Source organism: Trichogramma pretiosum, unplaced genomic scaffold (genome assembly GCF_000599845.2).
Source record: "Trichogramma pretiosum strain Unisexual culture from Peru unplaced genomic scaffold, Tpre_2.0 scaffold21, whole genome shotgun sequence".
In the NCBI taxonomy this organism is placed as follows: domain Eukaryota; kingdom Metazoa; phylum Arthropoda; class Insecta; order Hymenoptera; family Trichogrammatidae; genus Trichogramma; species Trichogramma pretiosum.
The window spans coordinates 1,117,400-1,132,425 of NW_019640940.1; the positions used below are offsets into that span (position 1 = coordinate 1,117,400).

The 15,026-nt window shown below is 40.6% G+C and overlaps 1 protein-coding gene across 1 annotated transcript in view; it reads left to right on the forward strand.

Annotated features, from left to right (window-relative positions):
* LOC106659764 (filaggrin-2) overlaps positions 1 to 2,357 on the forward strand; it is a 41,353-nt gene extending 38,996 nt beyond the window's left edge. The window contains exons 9-10 of the mRNA XM_023457905.1: positions 420 to 891; positions 991 to 2,357. Coding sequence (XP_023313673.1) covers positions 420 to 891; positions 991 to 1,287 — 769 coding nt within the window. The 3' untranslated portion in view covers positions 1,288 to 2,357. The remainder of the gene's footprint in view (positions 1 to 419; positions 892 to 990) is intronic.
* Positions 2,358 to 15,026: the final 12,669 nt, after the last annotated feature.

Here is a 15,026-nt window from a genome sequence, read left to right on the forward strand (position 1 = left end):
CGCGGACACGCCGGTATTCGCGCGCATATGTGATACGAATGTGTTGGTGCGTGCAGTAAGTATGATGTGTGGGAAAGCTCTCTCGGCTCGGAGTCGTTCGCGCGCGAGTGTGCACTCCTGTACACACATATATGCTCGGACTTTTATCGTCTTGTCGCGCTCGTAGTCGTTACTATTATTATCATATACTGCAGTGCGAGTGAGAATGTGTGCCGACGTCGCACCGATAAAATGCCCACCGTCGTCCGTCCGTTTTAAATTGCACGTTTAGCGCGAGAGAGAATGTGGATTTAAGCTCGTTTTACAATCGGACAAGCTCTAAAACGTTATAACGTTCGACGTTAGGATTAATTAATCCGACGATAAAACTGAACTGTGATACTGATTTTCTTTTTTTTACGACCACGACGACTTTTTAGATCGGAGCCAGTGACGCGCCAATTATCGCACGAGGAGCCGCTACAAGCTCACCCGCAGCAGCATCAGATTCTGCAGCGCCAGCCGCCGAGTCGCCAGCAGCAGTTCGTCCATCATCATCAGCATCAGTCGCCGCTGACGCAGCAGCATCAGCTGCACCAGACGCCACCCTCGCCCGCCCAGCAGCAGCTCCATGAGAGGTTGATCAGACGGGGCGCGATGCCCCATCATCACGTGCCGCCGCCGCCCGAGAGCCCGATCGAGCCGCCGCTGCAGCCGGAGATATCGGCGGATTTCAGACCGAGAGCGAGGCCTCAGCGCTATGGTGCGGTGCCTGCGATGATACAGGAACGCGATCCGCAGCAAGAGCAGCAGCAGCAATCGACGAGCGAGTTGTCGAGACCCAGGCCGAGGAGCTTTTACGAGGTGCCCATGGCCGCGAGAGAGCTGAGAGGCCCGAGAAATCCCATCGAGGTGACCCATTAATTGATATGAAATGAGAGAACTGAGATAAAATACTATAAGTCACTCGATAAAGTTCAAATTAACTCATTGCCCTCTCTTCTCTTTTAGGCTCGCGAGTACGCCCGAGGTCTATCCTCGTTGCAGAACAACAACAATAACAACAGCAACGGCGGTAAGCAGATTCCGCCGCCGCAACCTCAGCATCCGGCGCCGCAGCGGCCCAGGCCGTTCACTTACGGCGAGCTGTCCGAGAACGAGCGCTACCCAGGCCTGGATCGCGACAGCGCGAGATCCTCCATGCTCGACTCGATGAACTCCAAGGCTCAGGTCTCGACCCCGGCGAGATACCGACACAGCTACGCCGAGCCGCCGAGACTCGGTCTAGCCGCTCTACATCCGTACTGAGACGAATCACATCGTTTTATATATTACATATCTGTACATATAATGAACAAATCGAAGAAGAATTGTAATGAGGCGACGTTTCGTGTAGTCATGTGTAATGTCATTTACGATACGTAATGTGTGTAAAGCTCTCGCGTGCGCAATTCGTCTGCCGATCGTCGTCTCTATCCTCTCTGTCTCTCTTTCTTATGGAGTAACACAGGCCGCATTATCGGGGCGCCGGTGTGTAAAGCACTTCCGTTTATACTCGAGAGCTGTGTTTATATCGATGATGATGATGATGATCATCATCATTGGCAGCAGCAGCAGCAGCAGCAGCACAACACTGCAGCCGCGAGTATATAAAAAGGAAGGACTTTCCAGTCCACGTCGTAGTTGTTTTTTTTCCCTCTTCTTTCTTCTTTTACTGCTGCACGCGAGACCGACTTACGGATTGCGGTAACCGATCTATTTTTCTTTTCGTTCCTTTTTGCGGATGTCGGTGATCGAATCTTGCACTTGTATACATGCCGCGCGCAAGCCACTAATTATATAATTATTCGCTTATACGGTCGGGGTTTTAGAAAGAGAGTAAGAGAGAGAGAGAGAGAGAGAAAGAAAGAGAAAAAAACAACAACAACCGATCGGTGGAGAAACGCACACCGCTTAGCGCAGTCGTCGTTGTTGTTCTTGTTTGTTAAAATGCAGCTTCGAGCGAGTATGTATGGTGTGTACCTGTATCGATTGGCTACATGTTATTAAAAGGCAGATCGTTACAAGCTTTTATAACGTATATAGAAACTTTTAATCCGCTGCGCTTATTTGTAAAATCCTTGGCTGTTCGCTGTACATTTGCATTGTAAATGTATGAAATTTTGTTCGAGCATTTATACATGATCATACATTACGAGACTCCAATAATTTTACGAAACTTGTCCTTTCTAAAAAAAAAGAAGTTTATCAAGTACAAATACGTTGATCATCGAAAAATAGTCTAAAATGTTGTTTTGATATGCTGTTGTTAATGATTACGAAAAAGTAAAAATAGTAATCGAACGATTATACAAAAAATGAAAAAATGAGTCCTTACTGCGACAACTCATTTGTATTATCATTATTTTTTTTCTTTTTAATGTTGATGAATAACAATTAGTTATTTATACGCAAAAAATATTATACTACTTCATCTATTTTGATGATATTTTACCTGGTTTGTCGACATTACTTGAAAAAAATTGAAAAAGAATATCTTCGAATATCAAAAACCTATTTTATTGCAACGAACTTACGTGTAAATTAATTTTTCCTATACGTGTGCTTAGCTCTATAGGAGAGTTGCTTGTTACAAATATATATGAATACACATATATTTTAGAGGAAAATCGTTGAATTGAATATACTTGTTAATTATGTTTTATATATTATTGTACCTTTTACTTGAAATTTCGTACTGAAATTTTATATGCATAAATACGAATAAGTGCGACCTGTACTAACGATTGTATAATAATAAAGAAGGGAAAAATGAATAATTCAAGTTGGATTTTTCATTGAAACACACGAAAACGCGCGAGATTGTGGAAGCGTTTTATTATATTATATACGACAAAAAACACGAAACACAATAGGCTCTTGGCAAATTACCGACATTTGTGACGAAAAAATGCTCGCAATTCAATCGTCGAAGAATCAAATAACAATGAGTTATCGTAAAAGCGTCTTAATGATGCTCGTAACTTTCATCGGAAAGCTACACAATATCTCATTCCAAAGTCAATTTCGGTAAGCTGCAATTTATACCGCTTGGCAATATAAATTTTCACTCGTACTAAAATTGCGAAGCTCGGCGCTTTTGGTCTAATTTATTTTTATTCATGCACGTTTGCACCTGCCGACGCGCAGACACACGCGTATACACGAAAATCTTGATACAGAAAAAAAAAGGAAAGCGCGAATCGTCGCGAAAGTCCTGCTGTAAAATGTAAACCTAATCCATACAATGTCAGAGTACAATATAATAATATACTATATATATTCGAATTATTGCGCTTTTGCCGCGTACATATACTTGCGCAGGGCCATTAAAAAGGATTTCTCAATCATCTCTCAGTCTCTCAATTCGACGAGGTATAGAATATAGCAGACAATCTCGAATTGCAACGTCGCGGCGGCAGCGAATCTCTATTACAAAATTACACCAGTACATAACCGATGCACTCGCGCTCACGGTGATTTGCAAAGATGAAGAGAAAGGTTCGACAGCCGAGAGAGAGAGAGAGAGGAAATCCATTATAGAGAATGCTTTGACGAAGCTGTCATGAAAGGTGCGAGGATAGATACTTGCTTAACCCACATTTTTGAAGACTGAAATTGACGTGCCACAATTTTAACTGAAATTACACGTTGTTACATTAGATCTTCATTATAAAAATGAGGTGGAATAATTGCGATGTCCATTTTGTAAATACAATTTTTAACGTTGAATTCGTGTAATTTTTTAAAAATATTAATGTTTTCAAAATATTGAAAGTTTGTAAACAATTTTATTGAAAATTAAATATTAATGAATTTATTAAATTTTTATATTTATTATAGCACTAGTTCACTTTACGTGTGATTTCTTAGTCAGGAAAAAGGTGCAAACGGTACGAGGATTGCTGTTTACTCTTAGATTGATGTTTAATCCCTATTTTTTTAACTTGCATAAGAGATCCGTTTGATACATTAGACCCAATCTAATTCTGTCGGCAAGGTATCATTTGTACTCATGAAACTTTTACACGGGCATTTCTGTACACGAGTAAAATGTATCCAATATTTGTACACATGATCCAACTTTTTTTCAAATTCAAAAAATTTAAAAAAATAATCGTAATGGACTTTTCAAAACAAATCTCTAGTTCGTACTGTTAACGCTAGATGGACCATTTTCACCCATAAATGAGAAAATGCTAGTTCAGATATATATTATATGCTTTTGATGTCAGCAGTCAGATGTTACTGTAAGAGAGATTATTGGGCCGTTTACCCGAGGCGATAGATTTCAATTATTCATCATTATAATCTATTTCGCTGTGAGTCGCGCATGCGTTTACCCTCATACCCAACTCGTTCATCCTTTTTTTCTCTCTTTTGCCCATGCGATCATTTTTAGCCGTTTGAATTTTACTTTCTCCACGAATTCTCTTAGCAATTATATGCTCAAACAGAACAGAGGAGAAAGGTCGAGCAGATCGGGCAAGAGCTTACTGCATTAGAATGTTTTGACGAGCAGCTGTCACGAAGATGAAGGCAGAGAGGAAACGAGACGAGTCTCGTAAATGGCGTACACAGCGCTTGCATAAGCCGTAAACCCACATTTTTACGGCGTTAAATCGATGCGCGCGGCTCAATTTTCATCCGAAATTTACGACGCTGAATCGGATCGTTACATTATAAACCGGTCTGTATAGAGTACGAAAACACACGCGCGCGGATAGCGGAATAATTTTTCACGGAAAAACTATGTATAAGTGTGTGTGCCGTATACATAATGTAATATATATATTTTGTCGAACTTGTAAACATCGTAAAACCGTCCGACTCGTCGAATTGGAAAATCAGCTCGAACTGTTATCTCGAAATTTAATATTATCGATCGGTGCGCTCATCTCGGCAGAACCCTAATCCGCGCTATTCGATTTTATTATAATCGTAAAAGTTTACAGCTATCAATGCACGCCCCGATAATCGCGCGAGGCTTCGAAAAACACCTTCGAATTCGTACACGTAAATATAAATAAAATGTCGCAATATCGCCTCTTATTATGGTCTATAACTGTGAATCTCCTTCTGCGGCGAGCTATAATAATAAAAATATATTTAGCGCGCTGCGCATACCGTGGCGCACGTCGATCGATAAAATAAAAGCTCTCGCCTCGCGGGCAGAGGCGCGCGCGCGACATGTGCTCGCCTTTTTCGCGATAATCTTCCGATTGCGGGTACACACGTCGTGTGAAAACTATTTTGAATGCAAATCTGCCTGATTATATCGAGATGCAGTGTATGTATAGGCTTATGACACACAACTTCTACTTTGCATCATTCTCGCACACAATAGCTGCAATTTTGCAGCTTTACGATTCGATAATATTATTGTACTTTATGTATATTATGGCTTTATTAAAAAATCGAATCCCATAAATTCTGATATAATTAATCCAATTCTAAAGCTCGGCTGTATACAATAAAAGCCCATACATTATACAATAAAACTGCACTTCGTAATTTGCAATGATTTCCTTACAAAATCGCATCATTATGAACTCAGAGTCAACTTTGACGAAGCACAGACTAAAGTGCATATACGTATAATCTCGGGTAAATATTGCGATGGCAAAATGAAGTCACACAGTTCACGTATCTACGATCGCTGAAGAATCCAAACTAGGGAGCAGCACGTCGCGCGGCACCCACACGCGATTCGAACCTTTCACGATCTGGCGTATCGTATATATGAAGCTCAATACACGATATGCAAAGATCTTTTAAAGTCCTATTTTCTTGATGTTTTTTTTTGATGTTTCGCGCGATACATACGCACCTACACTCCAAGACACAAACAAAAACATTTACTATATATGCCACACACTTTGTTGCACTCGCGGCGCGCGGCTCGCTACATGTCATTGTTGAAGCCTTTCTGTACTTCTATTATACAAATAAGTGTCGGAGGGCATTGTATGCGAGATCTTATACGTACATAGTTAGCAACAAATACCTTCTATACACGTCTGTTGCGAAAAAGTCGTAGATTCGTATTTTTTTTTCTTTTTCATCGTTGTTGCTGCTTTTTTTCGGTATTGCTAAATACCCGTACGCCGTATAAGATAATTTACAATCGAACCAGCGGCAACGCTACCGGGTGAAATTCATAATTATAAATTTGTCATATACGTTCGCTCGCTTGAGAGCGCGTGAAATTTTGAAACTTTTTAATGAACTTAAATTACCCTCGCGGAAAATCGTAGAAAAAAAAGAAATGAATTACTGTACGATACGTGTGTTTCGAAAGCCGCTCGCGCGCGCACCGATATACCCATCCGTCTCTCTATACCTGATCACTCGTGTGTATGTGTGTGCGCCTATTATCCATTTTCCGCATATATATAGCAGCAACAGGTTGCATCATAATTATTATTTTTGCGCAGATATTGACCCGCGTCGCGTTGCTGTTGTATACGCGCGTCTCTCGTAAAAAGCGACGGAAAAATTATAGGCCTTTTTCGTCTTAAAGATACACACGCAGCTGCCTCAATTAAATTAATTAAAACCCCAACTAGCAAACAATGTCTTTCTCTCTCTCTCTCTCTCTCTCTCTCTTTTATACAATAGATCATTGCGCCCATGCAGCAGCAGCAGCAGCAGCAGCAGCAGCTGAATTATATCCACATACCAGCGCGCGCCGCGGCAAACTATGATAATCAAGGATTAGAAAACAACGCAACACGCGGACTAATTATCCTACGCACTACACACACACATTTCTATATACAATATATAGAAATTTATATATGTGTCACATATGTAAAAGTTGTATTATATAGCTGCATAGTTATAGCTCAGGTGTACGTATAACGCACACACATGCGTCAAACTCCACTTGTATCGCCGAGAGAAAATTTATATTCTGGGAACGAACTGCGAACGCGCACGAGTTTAAGCTTCGAATTCCATTTGTTTTTCTGCGCGCAATGTCGCTCGAGCGCCTACTTCCGATACGTATATGACTTTTATGGTATTTTTGCGCGAACGGTAGTTGCTGCAGCCGCTTTTTCCGGCAGTGTAGCTGCTGCCGACTCGCTTTCAGGAGAGGATTTCTCGCTCCGACAGCTGTTGAATTTTTCAAATCAGCTTTTTTTCTTATAAAGGCGCCAGTGCGCGGATTCTATTCAAAAGTTTATAAACGTACAAACATTGTAAATTTCCGGAGTCTCTCTATACAAGAAGACGCCAGTGCAGCGCGACACAATCGATAAATCACATTATGCGCGCGCGTACCTGTCGATTCGCGTCTCTCAAAGTATCGCCTTCCTCGTTTCTGTCTATAATAACGAGTGGGGGATACACATAATGCGCTATACTTGGCAGGCACCCTCGCGGCGCGCCACTTTCAACTTGCACAACCTGCCTGAAATTACCTCCTGGTGCACAGGTGAGTTTGAGCACCGCACGAGCAGCACTAGCACAAGCTAAGCTAGCCATCGATGAACTTTCGCGAGAGAGCGAGAGAGGCTCGCTCTGCGCTACTGTTTTTTTAGAATGTTTCGGGTACTTGTGTACCAGTGCATGTAAGTACACACGGGAGAAGAGATATTACTCTCGTGCTGCTGCGCTCTTATAAATACACGCGTTGCGCAACGACGCAACACGACGACGACGACGAGATGCTACTTAATACACTCGCGTAAACGAAAATTGAAGGAAAACACGCGTGTGCGCGCAGCGCAGGAGATGTGCAATATACATATCTAGGAGCTAGCTAGGGAGAGAACCGATGATTTTGAGCGCAAAATCACGGCGCGATTATCTCCCGGCGTTGCGTGGGGTCTTATTATTGCGCAACGCTTAACGAGGATATATTATGCCTTTGATTATTTAACGCTTATAAACCACACGATCCTGTTTGTGTGTGCGTATGCGCGTAAGTAAACATAAATATGCTGAAATTGTGACGTGCTTCATAAATTTCAAGTATTAATACAGCTCGCTCGTGCAGCTGCCTGAATTTATTCATTTGCGTATTATTTATACTCGAAAGATGCATAATAATATTACAAAATATAGATAAAAGTCGCGGATGGAAAAATTAATTTTATTCACGTATACGACACAGTCTCCCCGGTCGTTTTGAAAAATATCGTCTCGTGGAAATCGGATAGGAAAAAATGTACTCCCGTATGTATATAAAGATATTAAAATTTGATAAAAATCGACGATCTCGTGGCTTTTGCGCACGGAAAATTTGTATTCCTCGCGTGTACTTGCATTATCATGCATATACGAGTCGAGGTTCTCGAATACTAAACCCCAGTGCGGATCGCCGAGAGATAAAAAATATGGCATAATAAGCCATGCTAAAGCAGCAGCAGCAGCAGCGGGAGATATTATAAAACAAACATCTGATTATTTAAGTCAACGTGCGTAACGCGTCGATTGTTATGTAGATCCGGGCATAAATTATCAGAAGAAGATGCCGCAGCAGCAGCATATACATACGATACACACAACTATGTATAATATAATAATATGCATCCGAAAGGATCCTCTTTTTATAAGCCCACTTTTCTTGGCGCGGAGGTAGAGATATTTTGTAAGCCTTTAACAAGTCTCTTTCTCTCTCTCTCGGTCTTTTGTTGCGAAATCAATGGATCGCTGCTGCTGCCTCTCTGCGCGGTATATATACAGATATAGTACGTTTCGCGAAGGCAAAAGGCAACTCGACGTGGATCTTATAATACCTGCATTTGCATCGAGAAAAAAAACACGACGTTTTATTCGTTTCGGCAGCAGCAGCGATTCGGCGCGTGAAAAATGACGGCTATTTTCGACACCGGAGCGCTGTGCGCGTGGCGCTCGTTATTTATCGACACCACCACCGACGAGGAGTCGTCGTCGTAATATCATCCGCACGTTTACGATGCATCATAATACAGCCGTGATGGGGAATTATATCATTGGCATGTTATAAACGATTGATTGCGGTATCCACGGTCGTGCGGTAATAATATAAGCGTACATTTTCATGAAATTTTATCGAAACGAGAAAATAAATAATAAACGAATGGACCCCTCGAGCGGGAATGCATATTAACACATCGCCCGCAGTTTAATATATACACGCCGCGATGATATAAAAGTTACGCAAATCGAGTATAATTGTCGCGCAGCGGCAGCAGCAGAGGCCATCGACTGCTAGCGATGACCCAATCGTCGTCTGCTGCTGCCGCATAATATGCAAAGAGATCGTTGACGCGGATAATACGAGGAGTTTTATATATACTAGTTACATAAGCTCCGATCGAGCGTACGGGTGTAAAGTATGCCGATCGAGGATCGAATTGAGGACGTTTGTTCTCCCGTGCACGCGCCCGATCGCTCGCGAATAATTAGAATAGAAATCTCATGGACGCTCAGTACTATGTTATATAGAAACTCGGCCAGTGTACCGCAGCGACGGGGGGCAAAAAAGGTGAACTCCGAAGCAAACAGAAAAAAAAGCACAACACAATGGCCACTTGACTCGGATGCACTCGTGCCTCGCGCGTGAGCTCCCGATACATATAACAACTCGCGCGTGTGCTATATATATAATATCCTCGCGCGCTCCGTTCGTTTCTTTCGCCCGGCCGCGTCATAATTGCAAATCAAATACCTACGAGTCTAAAACACGTTCGGCAAACAATCGGCAATAGTGGTATAGTATATAGCCGTTACTCAAACACACTTGCTGCAGGCAGGCAACCTTTTTTCTTCGCCTCTCTCGCGCGCGCGCGGGCGCGCAGGGACACTCCTACACTCGCGGCGGCGGCGGCGATGCGATGATGACATTGCTCGTACTTATTATTTTCTCGAATACCGCCGCGGCCACTTTCTCTTTTACCTCTCGATTGTCGTCGAAGTCTACCGTGTATTATACTATAACATGCCTTTATACACCGGCGGTTGTAAGATTCACTTTGTGTGTTCGTCGGGCATTAGTCGGCGTGAGTCGGCAGAACCGAGGAGGCTCCTTTTTTATAAGGATATATACGTAGTTTTTTGTATTCTTCTTTGTACGAGCTGAGAGGCGATGAGTCAATTATCATTTTTTGATGCGCACTCGAGGTGCGAGGTGTACACCGTGTGTATATATGATACCGGTAAAACGATTTGTCGCGCGCGCGGCCTTTTATATGTCATTATATACCGCAGACGCCGAGTCTTTTTATACGTATTTACTTTTTGCTCGATGAATAGTTTTTTTTCTCGCGGATGTCAAGATGTATAAATATACATTATACAATGCCCTTCGAGTCACGTAGCGTCTCGATTTATGACTTAATTTTATCGTATATCGTATATAGCCACTCGAGTTGCAGACGCACAAAAATTAACACTGGAAATAAGAGAGCAGCTGAGAGAGCAACATATTTTCGTTTCGTTGAACGCGCGTATAATACAACCTTACGCGGAAAAAGTATTAAATAGTGTTTTCGAGACACTCGGCACTACGAGCCCGCTGTATATATGTATGTACTCTCTCGTGTAACATGTATTTTTGCTGGCCAGACGACAGGAAAGGTGTGTAGTACCTTGCGAGCTAAAGAAAAGAAAAAAAAAACGTGAGGCAAAAAGCGGATACTCGCCGGTGTATCGGAAGTTTCGTTCGGCTCTTCTCGCTCGGGCGAATACATATACTGTCCTGGTATGGAGTTGACCGCGCGCGCAAAGAAAGTAATATCTTATCGAGTGGACTTTCACACATGCGCGTGTAATACGTAAACGATACTACTGCGTCTGTGTAAACGACTCTTCGAACGTGTATTATACGTACCTGAGTCGATGGTTTTTTTTCCCTCGCTTTGTTTTTTCGACGTGTTATCGATCTGGGTGTACTAATGAGATTAGAGCCCCGAAGTATTGGAAAAGCTGATTTCAACAATTAACACGTGCTGCGCGGCTCGAGGAGGAAAAAAAGCGCTTGAACCAGATTACGATTCATCTCGGCTATAGGTGTAACGTTTGTAATTCAAGTATCCACCGAGCTTAAGTCATGGATGTAATTACAAAAGCTTAAGAATATTTTTTATCGTCGTCGCTATTCATAATGAAGTAATCTCGCTCGAAAAGTATTTCGATTCATCATCATATCGCAAAAATTATTGCTGAAACGAGAACTACCGGTATAAGTGCGAAGCGGAAATAGGTAGCGTTCGCTTGTGCTTTTAGCACCTCGACGTTCTCTTACAAAAAAAAAAAAAAAAACACAAACCGAGAGTATCAAAAAAAAAACAATCGAGCTAAATCGCTGACCCTGTGAACGCGTGCGCGCACACATATCCTAGTACGTGTGAACGCGAATACAAGAACGCATATGTGTGTACATCGAAAAAAAAGGCCCCGAGACTTCCGTCCAGCATAAATATAGAAGTAAATACGTCGTAATGAAAGTAGCTCTCGTATACGTATGTGTGCGTAATAAGACGATATTCTGCTTGCCGTGTATTCAGGCGCAGATTAAAATAACGGATGAAGCGTACACACACACGCACGCACATAAATATATAACGCACGTGCGTGGTATACCATAATGTATAGGCTTCGAAAGCTTAACTTGTATTATATATAGTACATAAGTTGCCGATCGTTCGGCAAAGCGACAGATAGGGAAGTTGGCTTTGTGCATATTAAACGTGCGAGCGAATATCTGCGTCACGATAGAAACAGCGGCAGCAGCTTCTAGCGTAAGCGATCGGTCGTACGAAAAAAAATTATCGGAGATTTCCGTTTGAGTATCGAGAAAGGCAAAGAGCAACGTTTCACGTTAACGATAGCCAACGAAGAGAAAGATTGGTTTAATGACTGTTTGATGCTCGATTCGATGCTAAGACTTATACAATTATTTTGAATTTGCAACTTGCGGATTTACAGGTGTAGGTACTGGCCATCTAGTGATAAAAGGTTAAAGCGGTTGAAAATTAGATCTGCATTTTATGAACCAATAAAATCATGGTTTTTGAGTCACTTAAAATGCACTAAATATGTTTTACATAATTGTATCAGAAATCGACAAAAACAGGTCAATCATTGCTATAGTATTATCAATGGTATTTGACAAAGTCTTAAATGATCATTTTTTTCCATTGTGCCATTGTTGATGGCGAAAATTTTTACCACGGTCGCGTATTTTGTTGTAAATCGTGCAAAAATCAATATTTTACTTAAAAAACGTACGATCGCTTCAATGAAAATTATCGATGAACAAGAATTATCAAGGGCAAAATAAATACATTACAACAAAAGTAAAACGCGGCCACCATCATTCAGGTATGAAATCTTACCGACTTTGTTATTTTATACTTATTTTTTTGTACCAGGACGCGATATAGTGTCAATGTCGCGCTCGTCTTGGGGCGCGCAGGAGCGCATCGTCACGCGGCAGGAGCAACGACCTCTCGCTGCTGCGCCGTTCTCTGCGCCGCTGCCGATGCCCCGTCGTCGTCGTTGCGTCTCGAGGAGCTCTTATTTTACACGCTCGACGCATTAACTCTACTTGTGAGCATTACCGATATCGAAAACGCAAAATTGTAGTTAAATCGAAAAAGCGTTGTCTTCTTTTATCTTTTCATAAAAGCAACCCACTGGCAATTGTAAATAATCAACATAATAATAAAAATACATAAAACTTTGACTCAAAATCTAGAGTATTTGTAAGTTTATTTAATTCAATCATTGAACAAGATATTTGCAACATTTTGAAAAATTGAAAGAAAACATTTCATTTTCAAGATGTAAAATTTAAAATACTGTAAAACCTTTGCTTTTTTGGCTTAAATTAAAACTATTCTGCTCTTCTTTTATAATTATTTAATACGATCGTATTTGACTGGATGTATGTATGTTTTTCTATAAAGCAGTAATTTTTAATGAACAGATGTTTATAGATCATTTTTCTCTGAAAATTTGAGCAACGTCTCATATAGCAAAGGTCTCTGGCAGTCTGTATTTCTTGTAGCAGTTTTCGGAAGCAGTTTTTATGAGTTCATTTACGAGTGGCTATGGCAAGCCATCGCATGCGTATGGCTACAAACCTCGGTAGAGGGAGAAAATATCGCAAGGAGCTATGGTAATCGTGGGATAAACTCACTAATATTCGAGTAGTGCGCTCAGTTGCTATCGAAGATCTGAATTCGTCGGCGAGTGAGTTGTATACAAATGTTATAACAGTGAAAAAGTGAAGATCTCTATCAAAAATATTTACAGTGATAAAACATAATTAAGCAAGTGATGGAAACGAGTGGGGACATAGTTAGGTATAGAATTTTTCGCGCAAGCCATGATGTTTTTCAAAGCCATCGTTTCATCAAATTTGTTTATTCTCTATAGGGTGAAGCAAGAGCTGAGTGATCCCGAGCCCGATGCAGGTGACCATCGTATTTTCGATTCAGTAGACTTTTACGAAGCCGAAGACGTTGGCACACAGCCGTTTAATAAATTATCGGTAAGTTCAATATCCTTTTTAATGATAGTCTGTAAATAAACTATTTGAAACAAATTAATACTTATTATTTTAGTCAAAAAACGCACGTGAAGCCGTGGTGTTACATAAGTCAAATGAAGAAGTATCCATAGATTTTGAGTGCAAAGATGTTAAACTTAAACTACCGTTACTATCGACTGCAACCTTCAAAACTGAGTGTCAAAATTATTTATCCATTGTGAAAATAGAAAACCAAATTCCAACAAATTACATAGCTGAAAAAATTTTGACAATTTTAATAAAAAAAGGATTCGATTACGATAATAAATGTCAATTTCAAGAAAAGTCTCGATTAAAGATTGACGAATCGGAGAAGTTGAAGGTTTTTGATAAAAAATCTCGAACTAAATCATTTCATAATGGTGATTTGTGTCCACGAACACATAAAGGAGAAGTAGTTAAAAAAAAACATATCAATAAGACGGACAAGAGAATTAAACGATATGAATGTAATGATTGCCACAAATCATTTGTATATAAATGTATCCTCAAAGATCACATAAATTCAGTTCATGATAGTGAGAAACCCTTTGTTGTTCATAATCGTAGCAAACCCTTTAAATGTGACGTTTGCCACAAATCATTCGGACGAAAGGGTTATCTTAAAACTCACACCATGACAGTACATAATCGTATAAAACCCTTCGAATGTGACATTTGTCACAAATCATTTGGACTAAAACAGAATATCAAAAATCACATAAATGCAGTACATGAACGGAATAAACCCTTTAAATGTGAGTTTTGTCACAAATCATTTGGACAAAAACAAAGCCTCATAAGTCACATAAATGCAGTTCATAATCGTAGCAAACCCTTTGAATGTGCGATTTGTCACAAATCAATTGGATATAAGAGTTACCTCAAGCGTCACGTAAGTGCAGTACATGATCGTAGTAAACCTTTTGAATGTGAGATTTGTCACAAATTATTTGGACACCGAAGTGTACTCAAATCCCACATTAACACAGTACATGATCAGAGCAAACCCTTTGAATGTGACATGTGTCGTAAAACATTTTCACGTAAAGGTAGTCTACATAAACACATAAGCTTAGTTCATCTTAAGCTTAGTCAGAGCAAACCCTTTGAATGTGAGATTTGTCACAAATCATTTGGAGAAAAGAATAAGCTCAAAACTCACATAATTAGAGTACATGATCGCAGCAAACCTTATGAATGTGACAGTTGTCACAAATCATTTGGATATAAAAATGACCTCATGCGTCACATAAGTGCAGTACATAATCGGAGCAAACCCTTTGAATGTGATATTTGTCACAAATCATTTAGCCGAAAAAATTACCTTAAAACTCACATAAATACAGTACATAATCGGAGCAAACCCTTTGAATGTGAGATTTGTCATAAATCATTTGGAGTAAAAGGAACCTTAAAGAAACACATCGATGGAGTACATAATCGGAGCAAACCCTTCATATGTGAGATTTGTCACAAATCATTTGGACAAAAAAGTCAC